At 41.2% G+C, this 26,068-nt stretch overlaps 1 protein-coding gene across 1 annotated transcript in view; it reads left to right on the top strand.

Moving 5' to 3' along the window:
* The window catches only part of LOC137574376 (membralin), a 93,319-nt gene that overhangs the window by 26,737 nt on the left and 40,514 nt on the right, over nt 1-26,068 (top strand). The window contains 2 exon segments of the mRNA XM_068286671.1: nt 12,926-13,025; nt 13,088-13,622. Coding sequence (XP_068142772.1) covers nt 12,926-13,025; nt 13,088-13,622 — 635 coding nt within the window.

Below are 26,068 nucleotides of genomic sequence, written 5' to 3'. Positions count from 1 at the left end.
ACATTTTATGCTACATAGCTTCCAGGGCGAAATTTACGACACGATGAAGCTGTTCAGGGGTTCCGTGACCTTGCAAAATCCAAACTGCCACTTTGGAATGGTTTCAGTTTCAGGCTTTAAATTCATAATTCGGTTGAGGATCACACTTTCTGTCATTTTGCCCAACGCTGAGAGCAGACTAATTGGTCTGTATCCATTGACTTCAGAGTGCGGCTTTTCCGGCTTTGGGATCATGGTGATTAGAGCAGTCTTGTAACAGTTTGGGAAGTGACCAATCCTTAAGATACTGTTTAATAGCAAAACTATAAACAGTAGGGCTCTTTTTTGGTAAAAGGTTAAGGGTCTTGTTGTCAACTTGATCCTCTCCAGGGGACTTCTTGACCTTGAGGTTCTTAATTTGTTGCTCGACCTCTTGCAGCGTCACTGGATTTGCTGGTAAAGACATCTGAAACGGGATTTCTTGACTCATCTCTACAGCCGCTCGCGTCTCTGCAGATGTAAAGTTAAAAGGCTTAAATCTTTCCTCTAGACTGTCTGCAAATACTTCAGCTTTCTGCTGACTGGAGTAACACCATCCTCCTGCTGGATCTTTAATTGGAGTTTTCGGGATAACAACTCGCTTAAAGCGGCTCGTAAGCTTCCAAAGAGTATAGTTAAAGGATGCATCTGGCCCAGCAGCTTCTAAGATGTCATCTATATTTCTCTGTTTGATTTTCGCGAGAACCTTTTGCAAACGGTTTGACAATCTTGTGTAGATCTGATGGAAGCGATCATCACCGGTTTTCGCATATTCCTTACTCGTCTTTTCAAGCGTAAGAGCGCATCAGCACTTGCCGGGAGAGAAGCGTTTCGTTGTCTTGGTGGGAATGGATTGGGTGGTGTAGCATTTGAAGCAGAGCATTTTATGTTTCTCATGAACATTAAGACTGCATCTTCTATGCCATCTGGGCTGTTGATGTCAATGTTAAGGTTAATTTTGCGTTCCAACTCATCTTTAAATGCTTCAAGGCATGCACCTCGAGGGAGCAGGTTTTGCTTTCTGGCTGTAGCTTGAGGTTTGTGATGTACTGTTGCTATGATCGGTAGGTGATCCGAAGAGAGCTCATACTTGGTTTCAATCCCGAGCGTATTTAACGAAACTCCGCTTACTATAAAGAAATCTAGACCGGTTGGTGTAAGCCTTGTATTGTATGAGAAGAAAGTTGGCTCGCCAGTGGCTATCGCTTTCCTCGGCTGCATGTTCTTGTGTTACCCCACCAGGGGTGTTCTGCATTAAAATTACCACCTGCTATAAACTTGTCGCCCAGGCCAAGAAATAGTTGCTCCAAGTCAGCTTTATTCCAAGGTTGATTGGGAGGCAGATAAATGGAGGAGATTTTAATGCATCCACACTTACGCTTGCAGCTTGAACAGTAGGACTCAACGTAGGTTCATTTTGGACATGAGAGATATATGCTCGTATGAAAACAGCAGATCCACTTTTGGAATTTCCACTGGGATGATTAGCATAATATTGGTCAAAACCTTGTAAGTATTCTCGTAGTCCTGGGCGCATATGTGTTTCTGTAATCAACATCTATGTTTTTTGCACTTAGAAAAAGTCGAAGTTCTTCGATGTTTCTGACTAATCCTCGTGCGTTCCACAATCCGATTTTTAGATTCGTGTTAATCATTTAGATATTAGCTTCTGTACCAGATCACGAAAGGCTTTGTTTGCTTCCATTGTTTCCTGTATGAGCTTGAACAATTGATCCATTTTGCTATTGAGGTCATTAATGGCTTTTTCCAATACTCGGAATTTACTATTGAAAGGTTGATCTTTAGATAAATCTGCCAACCTGGTTCCATCTTGGGAACCAGTCACGTCAGCAAAGGAGAAGCCACTCCTTGGAGCTGCATTCGACTTGCGTTGTGTTTGGATTACGAGATGCTTTTCCGGGAGTCTTGCAACTGGCTTTAGCTTTTTGGTTAGATCGAGCCTGACTGGACATTTTTTGTAACTAGCTGGGTGGTCCTCACCGCAGTTAGCACAATTAGCTTTGTCTCCATCTTTGAGGCCGCATAAATGGAACCCAGTTAGGTGATTGCCTGAGCATATACCAAAAAACAGCCTTTACAAAACAGTTGTTTTTCGTATGACCGAAATCTTGACATTTAAGGCATTGGACAAGATCTCTATTGCGCTTCGCCTTTAGCACTGTTACTCTATGCCTTCCAATTTGAGTAATTTTAAGAGCCTCCGCAACGTTTGGTGACTTTTTTTAAATTGACAAAAAACATGTTTTGTCTAGTTTTCGCATTATTAACATCTTCATCATCCTCTTCATTGATTTCAATGTTGCGCCAATCCGGTTTCCTAGGGCAGTAGATATTCATGACTGCGTGTCCCTTGTCAGTAAAAGCTCTCTCGATTAGTTTTTTTGGTACATTTGGATGAATATCCCGAATGATTAGCCTGAACGGAACATCTTCTCTCGGCTGGTGGTGCCAGAATTCACAGTTTTTCTTCGTTAATATATTTACCACAGCACGAAAAACATCGTGCTGCAACACCTGGATGTGCGTATGTCATACATGTCGGCTGGCACTGTAGAATTTAGGGCCTCTTCAAGTTTACCCATGTTTCCAACTTGTGGAACACATATAGCAGAAGGCTTGGGCAATGTGCTTTGCCTCTGGTCATTATCAGCAGGTTCTTGACTGCCAGTTTCTACTTGCTCAAGTTGATCTTCAATGTCAAGATCCATCACAGCATCAGCTTCTTCAGCCAGCTCTGCGAAACGATTATTTCGGAGCGCAGCCGAAGAGGTAGTAGCAGTTAAATTTCTGGAAAGTTTTTGTAGTTGTTGTTTGTTACGAGATCTGAGCTAGTACTCTTTTCTAGTAGTTTTGAGGCTTTGTCGCCTCTTTTTTGTTTTTTACAAGGAGGGGCTCTCGGCATCTGAAATGGGCAATCGTTAACACGGGGTTGCTTTTTTATCAAACTTATGCTTGTAGCATCAGCAGAAGATGTGGCAGAGAGGGAACATGAGCTGCTAATTATGCTATTTGCCATTAAGTAATTCGGTTTACTGCTTCCAGTTGAAAATGTCATAGTACTGGTTGTCATAGTGCTTGTTGTTGTTGCAATCAAGTTGACATTATAATTTAGCCTATCACTTGACTTAAATAAATCTTTTGCCAAGGTGGCTCGCAGCTCTGCAGGTGTTTTGTACTTAATTTCCCTCAACTCCTCACGCTCAGACAGCTTATTTCTAAGCTGGAGCTGATCAGATGAGTCCCCTGGCATCGTTGGTCAATTCGCAAGTTTGGTTGTTTCAAATTTGCGTTTGCCCAGCATCAAGAACCGTTTACTCGCAAGAAACGGTAGTGTTTTATTGCCCCTCGTTTGCGACTTCGCGCAGAGCGAGGGCGGTAGCTTTGTCCGTTGGACAAAACTTACTTTTTTTATAGTTTTTGCGTTTCTCTTTTGACAGACACCGTTGGACAGTGCCCAAAACAGAAAATAGTTTCGTGCAAGATAGGCACACAGACTACAACTTGAAATAATTACACAGAGCGATACGTCCGTTTACTTCGAATGCACACGATGAATGTACTTATGGACCATAAGTTGAATTTTAACACCCATATTTCCACCACGGTCGCAAGGCCATGAGTGTTCTGGGTTTCATAAAAAGATGGTCAAAAGAATTTGACGACCCCTATACAACTAAAGTTCTTTTTACTTCGCTTGTCCGTCCTATTTTAGAGTATAGATCTTGCATTTGGTCACCTCAATATGAGTCGCACCAGATTAGACTTGAATCCGTCAAAAGCAGTTCTTGCTATTTGCTCTTCGTGGCTTAAGCTGGGATCGCAATGTCAATTTTCCTTCGTATTCTAGTAAACTTCTTTTGATTAACCTTCCTTCCCTAACCGTAGAATTATGCTTGGTGTTATTTTTATGCACAAGCTCATAATTGGTGATATCGACTCGCATGAGTTGTTGGTATGTCGGTACCATGTAGACGGAGTATCCTTTGATACCTTTATCCCTTAGTCGTTGTTCTGCTCTGATTACAACCTTCTATTCCCTGTAATCGGCTCAGAGTTTTCTATTTATATACTTAAAACATCTATCCTATTCCATTTACTTAATATGTAGATAGCTATAGTATTATTTGTTTGTCTGTTTTTATACCATACACCCATAGGGTGAAATGGTATATTAAAGTCGCCAAAATGTATGTAACAGGCAGAAGGAAGCTTCTGCGACCCTATAAAAGATCAGGATGAACAGCCGAGTCGATCTAGCCATGTCCGTCTGTCCGTCCATATGAACACGCAGATCTCGGAGACTATAAGAGCTAGAGCCACCAAATTTGGTATGTATACTCGTGTATTATGTACATATATAGAGTTAATTGGAATTTCGGCCACGCCCCCTTACGCCCCCAGGAATCACATAAAACTATTTTTCTTAAAAAGTATAACAGCTAGAGACATCAAATTTAATTTGTATACCCGTTTAGTTAGCGCGCAGAAAATAATTGTTCAAACTTTTTGCCACGCCCCCTTACGCCCCCTGGAATCACACAAAACTGTTTTTCTTAAAAAGTATAATAGCTAGAGACATCAAATTTGGTATGCAGACTAGTTTAATAGACGCGCAGAAACTGGCTATTTAAACATTTTGCCACGCCCACTTCCGCCCCCGCAAATTAAACAAAACTGATTTTATCAAAAACAAACAAAGCTAAAGTCACCAAATTTAGTATGTATACTGGCTTAGTATGCGCGCAGAGTATATATATTTTTATATTCTGCCACGCCCACTTCCGCCTTCATAATTAAGAAAAAACCGATTTCCTCCTGTATTTTTTTGACTATCGCATTCAAATTCGGCAGACTAATTAATCTTATCTATTTCTACAAAACTACCAAATTTTATTGAAATCAGACTAGAAACATACTATGAAACATGTAAAAACAATTTAATAGACATACATTTGGTTTTCGAAATTCGAAATATTTGTTTCACCTGGTGTATGGTATACCCAAGTCGACGAGTCGACTTACTTGCTTCATTTTTATTGTGTATTTGTCAACTCGATTCGTGCCGTGCGTTATACGGCTGCACCCCTCGGACGGTCGGGTGGGAGGTGGGCAGTTATCAGCTTGGGCTCGCGGGTAACAGGCTGGCCTGCTACACGTACTGCGCATAGTATCGTCAACGTCCGCTATAAAATAGCTTTGTTAATGTCTAATCACTTTTTATAAGCCAGGAAAACTTTATTTTTAAGAATTAGTCTAATAATACGGCAAAAACTGTGTTTTTTCAAATGCTTTAGGTATGGCAGCCAATTTGGAAATACTCCTATAATTGGATTTTTTTTTTTTTTTTTTTTTAACGTTTAATATATATTTGTTGAATCTACTCTTAAATTAGAGCCTAACAACAAGTTTGAGATATTTTTCTTAATCTAGTACTTAATATAAATCCTGGGGATATTGCAGGCGGCCCGAATCACTTGTTATTGGGTTGGTCTGTCATTTCTTTTAAGACGAGTTCTATTATTAGTTCGCGTAAGGGAATTGGCAAGAACATTTGGGTGTGCATCCAGTTTCGCAGAATACTTTAGTTGTTGACTACCTATTTCAGATTTTACGCTAGGTATATTTAAATCATTTTGAATGTTGTCGTTCCGTATGTACCACGGGGCCCCCGTGATTGATCTTAAAATTTTTGACTGCGCTCTTTGTATAAAATCGACATTGCTGGTACTTGCCTTCCCCCATAGTACGGCTCCGTAAGTCCAGATGGGTTTCAGTACGGAGTTGTATAGGAGGACTTTATATTCCAGACGTAGAGGGGACCGAGCATTGATGATCCAATGTAGGCTCAGTTTAAGCTGTGACTTTTTTGCCTCGATGTGCTTGCGCCAAGTTAGTCTTCTGTCTAGGTGGATGCCAAGGTAAGTGACATCCTCGGCTTGAGGAACTGGTACGTTGTTTAGCATTAGAGCTGGACAGTTTCTTCTGTTAAGCGTAAATGTAACATGTTTGCATTTCTGCTCGTTGACCCGGATACGCCAGGTTGCTAGCCATTCCTCTACCACCTTGAGGTGTTCCTCTAATTTAGCAGAGGCTTGTATTGGGCATTTGGATCTGCTGAGGATTGCCGTGTCATCGGCAAAAGTGGACGTTGTAAGTCCTAAACTCGTTGGTAAGTCTGCAGTGTACAGTAGGTAGAGCAATGGGCCGAGTACACTGCCTTGCGGTACACCAGCTTTGATTTCAAAATCAGCCGAGACGGAGCCATTACATCTTACAGCGAATTGCCTATTGTAAAGGTAAGATTCCATGAGTTTGTGGGTGTACTGTGGCAGTTTTTGCCGGATTTTGAACATCAGACCCTCCAGCCAAACTCTATCGAAAGCCTGGGCAACGTCGAGAAAGACAGCCGCACAGTATTCTTTTAGTTCGAATGCTGTTCGTATTTCGGATGTTATGCGATTGACTTAATCAATTGTACCATGTTTTTCGCGGAAGCCGAACTGGTGTGAAGGGATTGTGTTCTCCGATGCCAGAAATGAGTTTAGTCGGATCTGCAGGACCTTTTCAAAAAGCTTCGAAAGACATGGCAGCAAACTAATTGGCCTATAGGATGATGGCTGGGTTTTGTCGTTTCCCACTTTAGGAATCATGATGATAGTGGACCTTTTCCATGTTCTTGGGAAGTAGCCAATTCTTATTATAGCGTTGAACAGTTTGCAGATGTATTGTATGGCAATGATAGGGAGTTCCAGGATCATTTTCGGTGTGATTAGGTCATGGCCAGGGGCTTTTTTTGGCTTTATGTGGTTTTTAATAACTGCAGTGATCTCGTCCGATTGGAGTTCCGAGTACTCACTATCCGTTAGTGTGCTCGAAGGGGGAAGTACAGATGAGTTTGATGTTGGATTTGGCTGGAAAACCATTTTAAGATGTGTGGCAAATACGGATGCCCTCTCTTCGTCACTGCGGGCCCATCCACCGGTTGGACTCCTTATCGGTGAAATTGTCTCTGCAGGAGCGCTTAAAGTTGGGTGGGCTTTCCACAGAGGATGTTTAGTGCTGGTTGGGCTGAGCTTTTCTATGTATTTTCTTTGAGCCCAGCTTTCCTCTTGTCTTAACGCCTTGGAGAGGTTGCGATTAGCATGCCTTAGGCGAAGTTTTGCTGCTGGTGAGCGAGTAATCTGCCATTCTCTTCTTAGACGTCGTTTTTCCGTTACTAATTGTTCTATCCGCCGGTTCGTAGGCCTGTCAACAGGTTTAGTGTAAGAAGAGGCAGGTGGAGTAGATACTTTTGCTGCAGCTGCCATCATAGACTCAAGTGCAGAGACGCACATATCAATGTCCTCTGCAGCATCCAGTTTCAGCGAACAGTCAATGTGGGCACTCATGTACATTTTAAATTTAAGCCAATTTGTTTTGTTGTTTGTAAGCCTATATGGGCGATCAAGTACTTGAGGTCTTGTTAATAGTGTGAATAGTACTGGAGAGTGATCGGAATTTAAATCTAGCAGTGTATCCGCAGTGATCCGATTACGTGGAATCCTCTTGGTTACTGCGAAATCAATCAAGTCAGGCACTTTCTGTGGATCTGTGGGCCAATAAGTAGGCCTACCCGGTGAGACGCAATCCATCTTATTGAGAGGGTTGACTATTGTGTTGTACAACTGCTTACCTTTAGGATTTACCAGGCGAGATCCCCAGTGCGTATGTTTGGCGTTATAGTCCCCTGCTGCAATGAAGCGATCTCCGAGTGTGTTAAAGAAATCGGTAAATTCCTTTTCAGAGATTGAGAAGCGTGGTGGGCAGTACAGGGCAACCAATGTAGTGTTGCCGCAGCTGGTTTGAACGGTTATAGCAGTTGCTTGTAGGTGCTGTGTTTCAAATCTGTTGAGGAACGAGTGTTTTATACGGTTTTTGATTAGGATACCAGTCCCGCCATGAGCTTTTCCGTCTGGATGGTTTGTTGCATAGAAGGTATATTTTGGTATTTGAAAATTATTTTTTGATGTTAAATGTGTTTCCGAAATCAGCAAAACGTCGATTTCACTTGAGTCTAGGAATAGTTGCAGTTCATTTTTGTGCTTGGAGATGCCGTTAGCATTCCAAAGACATAGACGTAGGGAAGCCATTATTTATTCTCGATAAGCTTCTGGATAAGCAGGTTTTGATTCCGCATCAGTTCTTGCATACAGTTTTGCATGAACGTCATAAAAGTGGTCGTGTTTTGATTGAGTGAGATCAATAGGGCTTCTAAGCCACTTGGAGTTTGCTGGCCAAGCTCTGGTGCGCTAGGTTGCGGATTCTGTAGATGGTGAAGTGACGGGGTCTCTTTTGCGGGCTCCGTCTGTCCAGTTCGGAGCACACTAGCGAAGGATACACTAGGATTGTATGTAGCAGGCATGTTAGATGATCTAACAGCCTTGGCGAAGAATACCTCGGGTGTAGTTTTAGAGGCGTTGACGGTGATTTTTGGTCCAGCTGGGGGTTTGCGCCCGTTTAGGTGAGATTTAAGATCCTTGAAGACAGGACATCCTCTGTAGTTGGCCGTGTGGTTCCCTCCACAGTTACTGCATGATCTTAAAGCGACATTGTTTCTGTCCTTGGTGCAAATGCCATCTTTATGATGTTCGCCACAGCCAACACACACTGACCTGAGATTGCAGTTGTTAGAGGTGTGGTTGTATTCCTGTCAGTTTTTACACTGCGGTGGTTGGTGTCTCTTATGGGGCTCCTCTACGGTGATTCTTCTGTGCAATAGGAGCTGTAGGTTGTAGATTGGGTGCACTTCATTTGGCTTCGACCGCTTTGCATCTGGTTGGAGCTCGATTTTAAAGAGCGGCTGTGCGACTTTGTTCCTGTTGATGATGTTGACAACGGATTTGACCGCAAACCCTTTTTCGACCAACGCGTCTGCTATTTCTTGAGTAGGGACCGATGGCTCAATCCCCTTCAACACAACCTGGAGCCCTTTACTGCTTTTTAGTTGGTAGGTATAGAAGTTGATGTTAGCATTACGGAGGTACTTTTCAATGATGCGGAAATTGTCCTCAGTTTGGGTTTGACATTTAATTTCTTTAATGTTACCCCTATTGAGAGGGGTTACAACAAAGTTATTTGCCCCTACTGTTTCTACTAGCTTCGAAATCAGGGCGCTGCAGTTGGCTCCACGGATGTATAAGGGGGGTGGTCTAGCCGATTTAACTTTATCTACAGCGCCGGCTTGATCATCTTGCTGATCGGCAAGAATTTTAAAACGATTCCCGCTAAGGGGTGCTACTCGTTCATTTGGTTTGGTTATTTTCGGCGTGTTGCCACTTTTTTTCTTTTGCGGGCTTAGCTTCCGCTTAGTTATTTTAATATATCTATCCATTCCAGTTTGGACAGAAGTCGTTGGGTTTACTATTGTGGCTGACTCAGGGCGACTTGTCGTTGACGGCTTGAGGCAGGTCAATACTTCGGCAGACGCTGCAGTAGTTGCTGTCAACGAGCTGACGGTGCTGGTCGGTGCAATCGGTGACCCAGTTATCGTTATTGATGGAGAAGCACACTGCTCTCTCCACGGTAAGTTGCTTTTGATTGCTGAGTGGCTGGCACTTTCGGTGTTATTGCTTTCGTTAGCATTCAGTGGGGTCGGCGACACCACCGAAAAGTACGCGTTGTTGCGTTGGACCGAGAGTCGACGCTCACGTTGTTGTTGTACAATTAGTTCTTGTAGCTGTTGCTGTTGGGGATCGAGAGAGCTTGGGCCCGAATTGGTGGACATGGCTTTTGTAAAAATTACGCACTTTGTTGTTGCAACTTAGTATTTATTGCTATTAGAGCAATCTAATAGCAATATGATTGTAAATAGGCGTCTCTGGGGCGACTGAGAGCCCTACACAAATTTTTTGCAAACGCGGTCTTTTTTTTACACTCAATTTTTGCGGAGTGCATTAAAAAACACGTCTGTACACGGCGGCAGTTAAATTGCTTTTTCAAATGAAAAGTGAATAGCACAATCGATGATCTGCTGCAAGAAAATAAATGAGAAAACAACCCCCAAATTAATTTTTTCATGTGCATTTATCCAACAACGCGACATAGATGCGCTCGAGTCGAAATGCTGCAGCAGACCTATGTATAATTGGATGCTTCAGACTTTTTCTAGGAAGATGAGACAAACAGTGTTTAACAACTTAAGTAGTACTTAAGTATTGGCTTACATACAGCCTCTGCACAACACCAATACGCAGCCTGGTACTCCATCAGGACTGGTCCTGCACCTGGTGCATATACTGATTTGACAGAACTGAGAGGACCCGGACTTTCATCAAACACAGGGTTTAAGATGCAATTAGACGATTTTAAGTGATAAGGATAAGGAGAATTCGCTTAATAAATCGCAGAGAAATTTGTCGTTTTAAAAAAATCAGCAAACATATCGGCAATAACCTGATTGGGTCACACGTGGGACACAAACATCGAAAAAACTACTTTTCTTGTCATAAATATTCTATAAATTATAGAGGACAGAAATAGCAAAGTCCATATCCGATCATTAATCTAAACAAAAAATTTCAGTTTAGTAAAGTTTGTCTTGCGAAAACATCGGGCTAGAGGCATCGAGTTAGTATCGTTAAGCATAGTGATATAGTGATCTGTCACGACTATTCCGGACATGATTTATTTGCGTTAGGGACAACTCAAGCAGACCATCTATGAAATAATGTGACGAGGAAGGCAACAGTAATAAAAAATCATATGAAAGCTTCCTGGCAATCTCAGGTAATTTAAAATTTCCCAGAACAATGAGCAAGTCTTTGTCAGAGAGATTTGAGGAAACAAGTTGAATGGCTTCCAAATGTTAATGTATAATGCCAAGGTTTTTTATTTAAAGTTTAATGCATTTGTTGAATTCTAAATTACAGCCTAACAACAAGATTGAGATATTTTTCTTAGTCAAGTACTTAAACTAAATCCTAAGGATACTGCAGGCGGCCCTAATCACTTATTGATTTGGTCTGTCATTTCTTTTAGGACGAGTTCTATTATTAGTTCGCGTAAGGAAATTGGTAAGAGCATTTGGATGTGCATTCAGTGTCATCGGAAAAAGTGGACGTTGTAAGTCCTAAACTCGCTGGTAAGTCTCAGTGTACAGTAGGTAGAGCAATGGGCCGAGTACACTGCCTTGCGGTACACCAGATTTGATTAACAGCGAATTTCCTATTGTAAAGGTAGGATTTCATGAGTTTGTGGGTACACTCCAGCAAAACTATCGAAAGCCTGGGCAACATTGAGAAAAATAGCCGCACAGTATTCTTTTAGTTCGAATGCTGTTCGTGTTGCGGATGTTATGCGATTGACTTGTTCAATTGTCCCGTGTTTTTCGCGAAAGCCGAACTGGTGTGAAGGCACTGTGTTTTGCGATAGCAGAAATGAGTCGGATCGGCAGGACCTTTTCAAACAGGTATGGAAGACATGGCAGCAAACTAATTGGCCTATAGGATGATGGCTGGGTTTTGTCCTTTCCAACTTTAGGAAACATGATGATAGTGGACCTATTCCCCGCTCTTGGGAAGTAGCCAATTCTTATTATAGCGTTGAACAGTTTGCAGATGTATTTTATGGCGATGATAGGGAGTTCTAAGATCATTTTCGGTGTAATTAGGTCATGGCCATGAGGTTTTCTTTGGCTTTAAGTGGTTTTTAATAACTGCAGAGTGCTTACTACCCGATGCCGGATGGATGCCCTCTTTTCGTCACTGCGGGTTCATTTGCAAATTGACTCAAGTGCACAGACGCGCATGTCAATGTCGTCTGCAGCACATTTTAAATTTAAACCAATTTGTTTTGTTGTAAGCCAATTTGGGCGATCAAGTACTTGAGGTCTTGTTAATAGTGTGAATAGCACTGAAGAGAGAAGTTAAATTACGCAAAATACTCTTGGTTTCTGCAAGATCAATCAAGTCAGGCTCTTTCTGGGCCAGCAATAAGGCCTACCCGGTGAGACGCAATCCATCTTTTTGATTGGATTATATTTTAATATTTAAAAATAGTTTTTGTTGATAAATGTGTTTCCGATATTATTTTTCGCCGCCATTTTGGACGTCGTTCTGGTCGCTAAGAATTGTAAACCGATTCCCACATAGGGGTGCTACGCGTTCATTTGGTTTTCTAATTTTGTGCGTGTTTCCACTTTTTATACCCTCGCAGAGGGTACTATAAAATTGGTCAGGTGTTTGTAACGCACAGAAGAAGACGTTTACGACCCCATAAAGTATGTATATTCTTGATCAGCATGATAAGCTGAATCGTCTGTCCGAATTTTAGATAGAACGTTTTTCTAGTTTGAATTTGTTGCGGTCGAAGTTATCCCCGGGCCTCTTTACCTTTATTTATTGACATATATTTTTTTTATGATAAATATTATTTTTATGTGTACAATTTTTTTTTTTTTTTTTTAAACAAATTTTTAAAGGTTGCCATTTCCAACTATTTAAGTAGCTATACGGCATTTATTTTTAAAACTTGTTAAAGCCATTTTTATTAGTAAGTAGAATAGTAAATTTGATGTGCAACAAATTGGGTAAATTTCAATTGTATTTACCTTACATTCAGGTCTTTCGTTTCATTAAAACCGTTGGGCGTGGTAATTTTTCGAAGATTTCATACGCAGCACAAAAACTGCAATTAGTTTGTCTGGCTAGCTAAATATTTCATAAACTACTAATTTCTATAACATTTATAATAAAACTATTATTTGATTGAAAAACTGTTGCAATAAAATATGCCAGAATTCATCTAGTAATTGTGAATATTAAAACTAAGAAAACGTGTTGGTTGGGGAACATAAATTTTAACTGTGTCTTCAAAAATGAGTTTAATTTATATTTATATTTTTTTTCAGATTTTTTTATCTATATCACTATACCTTTTATGCATATCATTATCGATTCAGCGGACAATATCGGACTCTGGCGTTACTCTCATCTTATTTGTTTATTCAAGTATGTATTCTAAGATACACAGTAATGGGGTTGCGATAATTAAAATTGTTATATATATTCAGCACTCGATGTTATTTTTTTTCCATCGATATGAGTTGCCAGCTATAATGGCACAGAGGAATATGCTTATCATAGCACGAAACCAAGTAAATCCAGTTCCTAATGTGGTTCCTGATGGTCAGCAGGCGTCATTAAGTGGAGCTGGTCTAATTGTCATGAGTTTTTTCCGTCAAATTGCAACCCAGCGTCTGACTCAAAGGCAATTAAATCAGCAGCCACAAGAAGAAAGAGAGGCCCAAGCCCCACGGCAGCAAGAATCCAACCTTTTTACAGTCTCTTTGGGCATTGCTTTAATGAATCTACGACGCTTACCCGTAGTAGGCCAGTGGTTACAGCGCCGTGAACAGTTTTCCACAGCGCGGAGAGTCTTTTTAGGACATGATGGTAATGGTAGAATTATACACGATAATTTGAGGCGTGTCGATGTAGAAAATATAGCGGAAACTATACGTAACCCCAATTATATAACAACAATACGAGGCGTAGAAAGCTCTGAAGTAGGGGAAGCGCCAACTAGCAGAATAGCATATATATCAGGTGAGATATATTAATATATTTCAGCATAGTTTTTGACTACTTATAGTCATTTTCCAATAATAAAAATGTTCAATAAATAAATAAAGTAAGTCGTCTCGTTGACTTCCGTATACCCTGCACTATGTATGTATACACACATTTGAAATTTCGGAAACCAAATGTATGTTTATTAAATTATTTTACATGTCTCATTATATCATAATCCATCTCGATCAATCTTACACTCTGCGCTTTTGACCTTCTAGTAACAAATAGTTTGCGTGTTTCTATAATCTGTCTATATCCCAAAATATAAAAAAATATATATGTAAAAAGTCTATATCCCAAATTTGGGGATTTTAACTTTGTTAGTTTTTGATTTGATTTTCGAGAGGGGAAGTGGACGTCGCAAAATTTTTGAGGAAGTGAATCAAATTTTAACCAAATTTGATTTAAGCAAATCTATCTTCTATGTTAATTCTGAGGGCGAATACTACACTAGTCTACCGTAATAACGGGGTTTCAGTTAAATTAAATTACTTCCAGACGGACTCGTCAGTGTCTTTGGGTTGCAGTTTTAGGAGTAATTTTATTCTAAAAATATTTTTTTGCTTAACCTATGTTTACATATGTATATATTCTTATGCTGTCGTCCAGACGCTGGCTTAGTCCTAGCTCATGTTACGCTTGTGCTATGTGAGGTTTACATTATATTTATAATAGTTTATTGTACAAGTTAGCATGGACAAGAGGAAACAGCGGATGCAACTGCAATATTGGCAGTGGCCACGATCGCTGGGTAACATGAGCCGGCTAATGCTTATGGTTCTTGGATTTGACGCCTACATTCACAGTTGCTTGGCGCTAGGTATCGGTGTCGCAAGGTGACATTTCAAGGGTCAACTCTGGAGTGATACCACTCGGTTGGTTGTAATCCGTCCAATACCAAATACCGTCTGCCACAATTCAGCAACAACAGGGCATAGAAAAATCATAAGCAGAAAAATAAAAATGTAAGTGAGATTTAAATTAATTAATTAATTAAATTAATCTTCAGGGTGGTTAGTTAACTAAAACGTTGAGGTGGACATTCTAATAAATTCCAAAACTATATTTTGCACCAACCATTACAGAAAAACTATACGACTATATGACGAGGAGTTACTGTAAGTTATAGGAGGCAAAATTGAGCAAGTGAAAGAAACGTACAAAAAACCAACAAGAGAGGAGGCGATGAAAATAGTACAAGTGGCAGTGCAGACTGCGCTTCATCACCCAGCTGCACAGCGTTGGTAGTAGAATTGGGAAAAAAGGATAAAAAATGAAAAAGTTATGAGCTTTTTTAGAAATAATTTTTTTTTTTGTCTATTTTTCGTTACTAATTAATTTTTGAAATTAACAATTTTTAATATTTTTCGCCAATTCTACTACCAGCGCTGAACAATATCATAAAGAACATGAAAAATTTCATAGCGATTGGTTAATTTTTGCGACCTTTAGGACTTCCATGAGCTACAAAAATGTAGTTTTTAGACAAACGCGTTACAAAATTTGCGCTGCAGCCCAGCGCGCTTGACACCGCTCCACTTATCGGCCGACAACTTTCGTAATTTTACAGATTTCAACTCGAAATTTTTACACAGTATTCTTGAAAAATGCATAAGGTAGACACAAGGCAACACAAGGTAGAAACCCCCCTTAAAGCTCATTTCTTTTTGATAAATATCCCAGAAGATTTTGACGGCATAATTGGTTTTGACCTCTTAAAAAAGGTCGGAGCAACTATCGATCTATTAAGCAACCAAATAATTACAAAAAATAGTTCTGAGTCCATTAGTTTTACACTTAAGTCTTTTATCAAGATGATGGACGAAAGAGTAGGAGCGTTCGCAGATCCTGACGAGACTCTGCCTTATAACAAAAACACTGTGGCAACAACAAATGGGGAACCGGTATACTCTAAACTATACCCACTCCCAATGGGCGTTACGGACTTTGTCAATGCAAAAGTTAAACAACTTCGAGCCCACGGCATAATTCGGTCCTCAAATTGGACTTTAGGAAACTAAATCAAAATACTACAGATGATAAGTACCCTATTCCAATGATTTCAACTATCCTGTCGAATATAGAATGGGCCCAGTATTTTACAACATTGGACCTAAAGTCGGGATTTCATCAAATAACGCTAGCAGAAAAAGACAGGGAAAAACGCGTTTTCTGTAAATAATGGGAAGTATGAATTCTGCAGGCTCCCCTTCGGGCTCAAAAATGCTCCCAGTATCTTCCAGAGGGCCTTCGATGAGGTCCTTAGGGAAAAAATAAGCAGAACATGCTACGTCAACAAAAGAAGACCATGTTAAGGGCATTGAATGTGTCGTTAAGGGGGAGGTAGTATTACAAAATATTTTTTTTCAGAGTTGAAAGTCGAAAGTCGCAGCCGTCAGTTGTCAGTCAAAACTTGTCGCGAAGCTCAATTAAAGTTGTTCTCAGTTGTATTTCACAAAACCAATGTACGTGCGAAGAAATCACAGAAACCGAAACAGCGCTTGACCTAATGAGCAAAATTGAAACAGCGGAAACGGAACAAGCGATGGCTAACGCCGTGGAAATGCAAAGTCAATTGCAACAGATGATGCAATTACTGACGCTTAAAATACAAGTCGACGAGCAGCGAGAATGCCAAGTTCATATGGCATCGAATTTCCTTGAAAACATTGTTGGAGAATTTAATGGAACTGGCCCAAGGAAATGGTTTGAAGTTTTTGAGTACAATGCAGATGCATTTGAGCTTAACGAAAAGCAAATGTACTCACAGGCGAGAGGAAAGATGAAAGGTACTGCCAAACTGTTTTTGGAATCAGTAAGTGTTAACAACTATGCCAATTTGAAAAGCTGTCTAATCGAAGAATTTGAGTGCGAATTAAATAGCTCTGAAGTCGACCAACTGTTGAGAGAACGAATGTACGTTGACTGGTCTAGGCAAAAAAGAAATAAAACCGACAGGCGCCATTGTTGCCGATGTTGTTGTTGACGATCTGCATACAACTCAGAACTTTATCGTTGTGCCTGATGAGGCAGCTGACTGCAATGCCTTAATGGGAATTGACTTCGTTGAAAAGTTCACCTTCACATGCGACGATGGAGAATACACATTTTTGAAGGGCCACTGGAGACTCAAATAAAGAGTGCATTGCACTCTAGCATTTGTAATAAAAAAAGGGTCTCTTCGAATTCACTGGCCGTATTTATAAGATTTGGGAACTATGTCTTTTAAAATTTAATCAACGATAATATAATGCGGTTGTACATGGACGGTGTGATTGTGTATGCACATTCTGCTGATGACTGCTTAGAGAAGACACAGAAGGTTCTGCACTGTACTGCCGTAAAGTATAAGTTGAAAATCAAATGGAAAAAATGCACTTTCTTACAGTCACGAATTAACTTTCTTGGAACCATCGTTTGCGGTATGAAGATGTGGCCAGGCAAAGAAAAAACGAAAGTATGTAAAATTTCATATCTTTGCAGAAGCTAAAGGAGTTGCTAACGAGCGAACCACTGTTGCATCTATACTCGAGAGATGCTCCCACCGAGTTGCACACAGACACATCATAGCATGGTTTTGGAGCGATGCTACTCCAAAGTTTTAAAGATAAACTTTACCCGGTGTATTTTTGGAGTAAAAAAACGACCGAATCCGAAGCTCTACCTGATTGGGACTCACTTTAAATTAGTAACGGACTGTTCAGCGTTCAAGCAGACGATAAAGAAAGAAGACGTACCAAGAGAGGTGACATCGTATGTGCTGTAATTGCAAGATTTCACCTGCGATATTATTCACAAACCAGGAAAAAGTATGCAGCACGTGGATCATCTAAAGCTCACGAAATTGGCCATTTTGCTACCCGCAAGAAAATGCATGCATTTTGTCAGCTGTATTGGATCCCTTATTTAGAGCGTAAGGTGTCTAATTTTATTGATAATTGTATCCGTTGTATAATTCACAGCAAAAAACTTGGCAAGCAAGAAGTTCAGATGCATTTAATTGATAAAGGTGACACCCCGTTGCAAACTCTGCATATCGACTATTTGAGGACGATGGAATCCACGTCTAAGTCGTACAAATATATCCTTGCCATGGTAGACGGATTTGTGAAATTTGTGTGGCTCTTTACCACGAAGTCAGCAGGCCACGATGAAGTCATAAAAAAGCTGACAGAATATTCTCACGTATTTGGTTTCCCGAGACGTATTACAAGTGACCAAGGTTTTGCCTTTTTGTCCAACGCATTGGCAGAATATGTCGCCGATAATAAAGTAGAACACATCCTTACAACCATTGGAGTTGCTCGACGCAACGGGCAAATAGAATGCGTGAATCGATCCATACTGGCCGTCATATCGAAGCTGTCTGCAGAAGAGTCAAGCAAATGGTACAAATATGTCCCAAAGGTTCAAAAGGCTCTTAACTCACAGGTCCACACATCTACAAAAGTTTCACCATTCGAGCTGATGTTTGGAACGAAAATGTGTACACAAGCAGGAGATCGAGTATTATGTCTAATCAACGAAGAATTAATCAATAACTTTAATTGTGAGCGAGAGAGTTTCCGTGACGAAGCCAACAAGAATATCCTAGAAGCACAGATGACTTACAAACGCAACTTTGACAAAGGACGCAAGCAGGATCATGGGTACTTGTTGGGTGATCTCGTAGCAATCAAGCGAACCCAATTTGTCGCAAGCCGGAAGTTGGCCAGTTGTTTTCCTGGCTCTTATGAGGTAACTAAGATAAAGAGGAACGGCCGCTATGATGTACGCAAAGCAGCCCAAGTGGAAGGACCACATCAGACGAGCACAAGCTCCGACAATATGAAGCTGTGGAGGTATGCTGTTGACAATGACGATCCGGAATCATCTGGGACAGATGATGATGATCAGGAGGGCCGAATGTGAAGAGGTGTTGTTTAGATCAGAATGGTTATGCCCGTCACATGTAATTGAGAGAGCGTCTACAAGGACATTGAGAGAGCGAATTGGAGCGAGAGTCGTCAGTAGTCAGTTGCAGTTGAAAGTTGAAAGTCGAAACTCGCAGTCGTCAGCTGCTCAATTAAAGTTGTTCTCAGTTGTATTTCACAAAACCAATGTACTGTAACCTAACCACTCAGAATCATCTATAATGCTTAAGTTAATAAACATAATCAATATAATAAACTTTACATGTATATTTAGTTAGTAAATGCGCACATTATGTGTGTGTAAAGATTTTGCCACGCCCCTTTTCGCCCCTGTAATTAAAAAAAACTCGATTATCTCCCGTGTTTTTCTACCTTGTGCAAATTTGGCACACTTAAATTTGATTCTAATATCCAGCAAAATACCAAATTTAATCACAATCGGACAAAAAATAACCGAGTTATGCATATAAACGTTTTTACATAAGGCCGAAGTTGGCCGCTGGCTGGTGGAGGCGCTTTGGTGCTCGTATGCTTGAGTGAGCGAGATACTAAGATAAGCTTGTAAAAAGCATGTGAGAATGCATTTGTTTAATAAAATTTTAAAATATTTACTTTACTGGTGTATGGTATACCTAAGTCGGCGAGACGACTTACTTAATTTTTCTCTGAATGCACAACATCTCAAGAAAGTTTGTTAAAATTTTAGATCGATCCGAGTAAAACTTCTGAAGTTATGGGCAGTTGAACGCAGGTCGGCCGACCGTTTTATATCAGATTCTTCGGTGTCCAAAACTTTAAAACGCTCTCCTGAAAAGTTGCCATTAAAGTAGGTGAACACGATCCTGCAAAATCTACTGGACGAATCGTTTTGAAATTTTGATTTAAAAAATCGAAAAAAAAATTAAAAAATAAAAACTCGACAGCGTTACCTAGAGTATTTTGTCCTTTAACTAATGCAAGTTGAATTTTTCATTTCCGTTGATTCTGTGACCAGTTACGATGTTCACTGCAAACCACTTTTTTTTCAAGGTCCCGCCGGAGATTGTCTATATCCCACTCACTTTTTATTATTTTTGGATGAAAAATTGAAATTAAAGAATTTCACACATATTGTTAAAATCTTGTAACATCAAACGGGCAAACAAAAATTAAACTGAGACTATCCGTATCGCCAATAAAATTTCTTATATAATGACTGATTTTCTCACGAATTAACTATACAAACAATCGCCTTGGTAACAAACTTACTCCTTTGTAAAAAGAAGGAATTTTAGAGGCAGACCTTCGAACTAAAGTTCTCATAAACGTTGTTGCTGATTGTTGTACAGAGCTATTCTCAGTCGAGGGTTGATGAATGGCGGTAAACACAACATTCTGCAAAAGTTCGCCCCAAAAATGGCTGCACACAACAGCTAATGGCCGGACTCAAGCCCATTGTAGCTCCCGATCAGGCCACCTGGAACCTTTAATCGTTGTGGACGAAAAAATGATTATCATTAACGACGCCACCATGGACATCATAGACAAATATGATGTGCTCAGAAAGAAACCAATGGTGTCAGCCGAGTTACAAATCAACATTACGAAGTACCGGGAACACGTAAGCCTGCTTTTCCTCCACGAAATGAGCATCAACAACCTCCGGCATATAACTGGACTACAAAACTAATGTCGGGACATGTAGCAGCAGCATCACTTTTGGGGTGGTCCCAGTTTGGTTCGTCATCTATCTGGTCGTTCGCAGAGAAGCGAGTAGTTTTTGACCTATAGAGGTCCGGGGACGGCACTAAAGCGAGGGTCGAGTTAACATGGACAAGAGGCAATAGCGGATGCAACTGCAATATTGGGCCACGATCGCTGGGTAACATGAGCCAGCCAATGCTTATGGTTTTTGGATTTGGCGCCTACATTCACAGTTGCTTGTTCGATAGGTATCAATCTGTTTCGCAAGGTGACAGTCCAAGGGTCAACTCTGGTGTGATGCAACTCGGTTGGTTGATGTCGTTATGTTTGGCTACCCTGGTGAGCTGTCAATCGTCCTGGTCTATGCCCCATAGAAGACGCATGGCTTGTAACAAATATAAAAACTAATTTTAAAAATAAGTTGCAATCCGTTCATTTAGAAACCAATATATTTGTTTGTTGTTTGAATAAATTAATCTTGGATTGTTAAAAACTCAATGATTCGCTTGGCATTAGGGGTGGTTAGTTAACTAAAACGTTGAGGTGGACATTCTCTGTTTTAATTAATTCCAAAACTAAATTTTGCACCAACCAACTTTAAAGTATTAAACAATATTTGATCCCGTCTGTTCATGTGGAAGGATTATAAAAAAAATAGTGATAGTAGTGACAAGGTGTTACTAAAAGGTATAAGAGGTAAAATTGAGCATGTGAAAGAAACGTACAAAAAGCCAACAACAGAAGAGGTTTTGAAAATATTACAAGTGGCAGTGCAGACTGCGCTTGATCACCAAGCTGCACAAATGCAGTCTACTTTCACCCAACAGTTTAACCAAAAAATAGAGTCCTTAAGGACAGAATTAGAAAATTTAAAATCAGTAGCACCGGAGGTGGAGGTATATAGGGATACCGAAATCATCCCAGGTATAAAGTGTAAGGAACCATTAGATATCGTTAGATCCTAATGTAATGGGGAGTCTTTTTATATGCCCTCTTGGCTGTTTTCCGAGCACCTTTTCTGATTAGCATTGTTTCGAAAATTTTGATTTTTTTGTTCAAAGGGGCCTTGAGTCTTTTTTTCGGTAGCCCGCGCAAAGCTTGCAGCGAAAGTTGCGTAGTCATGGCTTACTTCGGCCTCGTGCGCTAATTCTAGCGCAGTGGGTAAATCATTGGGTTTTACTGGCAGTACTACTGCCATGAAGGATTTCTTAAGCCCCGACACAAAGGAGTGTAGATCATCTGACTCAAACTGCTCGTTTACCACATTCGCTAACGCTGCTTCGTGTGTCATTTTTGTTTTATTAGCGATGAGGGTCAAGATTTTTTCTACCTCGTCGTAAGGTTCCCAGCTTTTGCTGAATAACACGAACTGGCGTTTTGTCTGCGTAGGTAAAGTCTAGTCGACATATAATCACATCGACATTTTTAACAGTGTTGTACGACGCCAGAGTGGAACTAGCGGCACCTTTTACTTTATTTCTAATTATGCCTATTGCTTGGTAGTGGGCGGAGCTGTCCCTATAAGGTCGAAATAGCTCATATGCGAAATGACTCGTTTGCCATGAAATATACTCGTTTTGAAATCTGGCAAGGAATAATAATTTAACTACTTATCGCTGTCTGTTCAGCTCTCTAAAGTGGGAGAAATATGTGCATGCGAAACCAGAGTTAATTTAACTGCCGCCGTGTACAGACGTGTTTCTTAATGCACTCCGCAAAAATTGAGTGTAAAAAAAGACCGCGTTTGCAAAAATTTGTGTAGGGCTCTCAGTCGCCCCAGAGACGCCTATTTACAATCATATTGCTATTAGATTGCTAAAATAGCAATTGCTAATAGCAATAAATACTAAGTTGCAACAACAAAGTGCGTAATCTTTACAAAAGACATGTCCACCAATTCGGGCCCAAGCTCTCTCGATCCCCAACAGCAACAGCTACAAGAACTAATTCTACAACAACAACGTGAGCGTCGACTCTCGGTCCAACGCAACAACGCGTACTTTTCGGTGGTGTCGCCGACCCCACTGAATGCTAGCGTAAGCAATAACACCGAAAGTGCCAGCCACTCAGCAATCAAAAGCAACTTACCGTGGAGAGAGCAGTGTGCTTCTCCATCAATAACGATAACTGGGTCACCGATTGCACCGACCAGCACCGTCAGCTCGTTGACAGCAACTACTGCAGCGTCTGCCGAAGTATTGACCTGCCTCAAGCCGTCAACGACAAGTCGCCCTGAGTCAGCCACAATAGTAAACCCAACGACTTCTGTCCAAACTGGAATGGATAGATATATTAAAATAACTAAGCGGAAGCTAAGCCCGCAAAAGAAAAAAAGTGGCAACACGCCGAAAATAACCAAACCAAATGAACGAGTAGCACCCCTTAGCGGGAATCGTTTTAAAATTCTTGCCGATCAGCAAGATGATCAAGCCGGCGCTGTAGATAAAGTTAAATCGGCTAGACCACCCCCCTTATACATCGGTGGAGCCAACTGCAGCGCCCTGATTTCGAAGCTAGTAGAAATAGTAGGGGCAAATAACTTTGTTGTAACCCCTCTCAATAGGGGTAACATTAAAGAAATTAAATGCCAAACCCAAACTGAGGACAATTTCCGCATCATCGAAAAGTACCTCCGTAATGCTAACATCAACTTCTATACCTACCAACTAAAAAGCAGTAAAGGGCTCCAGGTTGTGTTGAAGGGGATTGAGCCATCAGTCCCTACTCAAGAAATAGCAGACGCGTTGGTCGAAAAAGGGTTTGCGGTCAAATCCGTTGTCAACATCATCAACAGGAACAAAGTCGCACAGCCGCTCTTTAAAATCGAGCTCCAACCAGATGCAAAGCGGTCGAAGCCAAATGAAGTGCACCCAATCTACAACCTACAGCTCCTATTGCACAGAAGAATCACCGTAGAGGAGCCCCATAAGAGACACCAACCACCGCAGTGTAAAAACTGCCAGGAATACAACCACACCTCTAACAACTGCAATCTCAGGTCAGTGTGTGTTGGCTGTGGCGAACATCATAAAGATGGCATTTGCACCAAGGACAGAAACAATGTCGCACTAAGATTATGCAGTAACTGTGGAGGGAACCACACGGCCAACTACAGAGGATGTCCTGTCTTCAAGGATCTTAAATCTCACCTAAACGGGCGCAAACCCCCAGCTGGACCAAAAATCACCGTCAACGCCTCTAAAACTACACCCGAGGTATTCTTCGCCAAGGCTGTTAGATCATCTAACATGCCTGCTACATACAATCCTAGTGTATCCTTCGCTAGTGTGCTCCGAACTGGACAGACGGAGCCCGCAAAAGAGACCCCGTCACTTCACCATCTACAGAATCCGCAACCTAGCGCACCAGAGCTTGGCCAGCAAACTCCAAGTGGCTTAGAAGCCCTATTGATCTCACTCAATCAAAACACGACCACTTTTATGACGTTCATGCAAAACTGTATGCAAGAACTGATGCGGAATCAAAACCTGCTTATCCAGAAGCTTATCGAGAATAAATAATGGCTTCCCTACGTCTATGTCTTTGGAATGCTAACGGCATCTCCAAGCACAAAAATGAACTGCAACTATTCCTAGACTCAAGTGAAATCGACGTTTTGCTGATTTCGGAAACACATTTAACATCAAAAAATAATTTTCAAATACCAAAATATACCTTCTATGCAACAAACCATCCAGACGGAAAAGCTCATGGCGGGGCTGGTATCCTAATCAAAAACCGTATAAAACACTCGTTCCTCAACAGATTTGAAACACAGCACCTACAAGCAACTGCTATAACCGTTCAAACCAGCTGCGGCAACACTACATTGGTTGCCCTGTACTGCCCACCACGCTTCTCAATCTCTGAAAAGGAATTTACCGATTTCTTTAACACACTCGGAGATCGCTTCATTGCAGCAGGGGACTATAACGCCAAACATACGCACTGGGGATCTCGCCTGGTAAATCCTAAAGGCAAGCAGTTGTACAACACAATAGTCAACCCTCTCAATAAGATGGATTGCGTCTCACCGGGTAGGCCTACTTATTGGCCCACAGATCCACAGAAAGTGCCTGACTTGATTGATTTCGCAGTAACCAAGAGGATTCCACGTAATCGGATCACTGCGGATACACTGCTAGATCTAACTTCCGATCACTCTCCAGTACTATTCACACTATTAACAAGACCTCAAGTACTTGATCGCCCATATAGGCTTACAAACAACAAAACAAATTGGCTTAAATTTAAAATGTACATGAGTGCCCACATTGACTGTTCGCCGAAACTGAATGCTGCAGAGGACATTGATATGTGCGTCTCTGCACTTGAGTCTATGATGGCAGCTGCAGCAAAAGTATCTACTCCACCTGCCTCTTCTTACACTAAACCTGTTGACAGGCCTACGAACCGGCGGATAGAACAATTAGTAACGGAAAAACGACGTCTAAGAAGAGAATGGCAGATTACTCGCTCACCAGCAGCAAAACTTCGCCTAAGGCATGCTAATCGCAACCTCTCCAAGGCGTTAAGACAAGAGGAAAGCTGGGCTCAAAGAAAATACATAGAAAAGCTCAGCCCAACCAGCACTAAACATCCTCTGTGGAAAGCCCACCCAACTTTAAGCGCTCCTGCAGAGACAATTTCACCGATAAGGAGTCCAACCGGTGGATGGGCCCGCAGCGACGAAGAGAGGGCATCCGTATTTGCCACACATCTTAAAATGGTTTTCCAGCCAAATCCAACATCAAACTCATCTGTACTTCCCCCTTCGAGCACACTAACGGATAGTGAGTACTCGGAACTCCAATCGGACGAGATCACTGCAGTTATTAAAAACCACATAAAGCCAAAAAAAGCCCCTGGCCATGACCTAATCACACCGAAAATGATCCTGGAACTCCCTATCATTGCCATACAATACATCTGCAAACTGTTCAACGCTATAATAAGAATTGGCTACTTCCCAAGAACATGGAAAAGGTCCACTATCATCATGATTCCTAAAGTGGGAAACGACAAAACCCAGCCATCATCCTATAGGCCAATTAGTTTGCTGCCATGTCTTTCGAAGCTTTTGAAAAGGTCCTGCAGATCCGACTAAACTCATTTCTGGCATCGGAGAACACAATCCCTTCACACCAGTTCGGCTTCCGCGAAAAACATGGTACAATTGAACAAGTCAATCGCATAACATCCGAAATACGAACAGCATTCGAACTAAAAGAATACTGTGCGGCTGTCTTTCTCGACGTTGCCCAGGCTTTCGATAGAGTTTGGCTGGAGGGTCTGATGTTCAAAATCCGGCAAAAACTGCCACAGTACACCCACAAACTCATGGAATCTTACCTTTACAATAGGCAATTCGCTGTAAGATGTAATGGCTCCGTCTCGGCTGATTTTGAAATCAAAGCTGGTGTACCGCAAGGCAGTGTACTCGGCCCATTGCTCTACCTACTGTACACTGCAGACTTACCAACGAGTTTAGGACTTACAACGTCCACTTTTGCCGATGACACGGCAATCCTCAGCAGATCCAAATGCCCAATACAAGCCTCTGCAAAATTAGAGGAACACCTCAAGGTGGTAGAGGAATGGCTAGCAACCTGGCGTATCCGGGTCAACGAGCAGAAATGCAAACATGTTACATTTACGCTTAACAAAAGAATCTGTCCAGCTCTAATGCTAAACAACGTACCAGTTCCTCAAGCCGAGGATGTCACTTACCTTGGCATCCACCTAGACAGAAGACTAACTTGGCGCAAGCACATCGAAGCAAAAAAGTCACAGCTTAAACTGAAAGCAAGTAGCCTACATTGG

This window comes from Drosophila tropicalis, unplaced genomic scaffold (assembly GCF_018151085.1).
Source record: "Drosophila tropicalis isolate 14030-0801.00 unplaced genomic scaffold, ASM1815108v1 contig_445, whole genome shotgun sequence".
Lineage (NCBI taxonomy): Eukaryota > Metazoa > Arthropoda > Insecta > Diptera > Drosophilidae > Drosophila > Drosophila tropicalis.
This window is presented reverse-complemented; position numbering and strand designations above follow the sequence as displayed.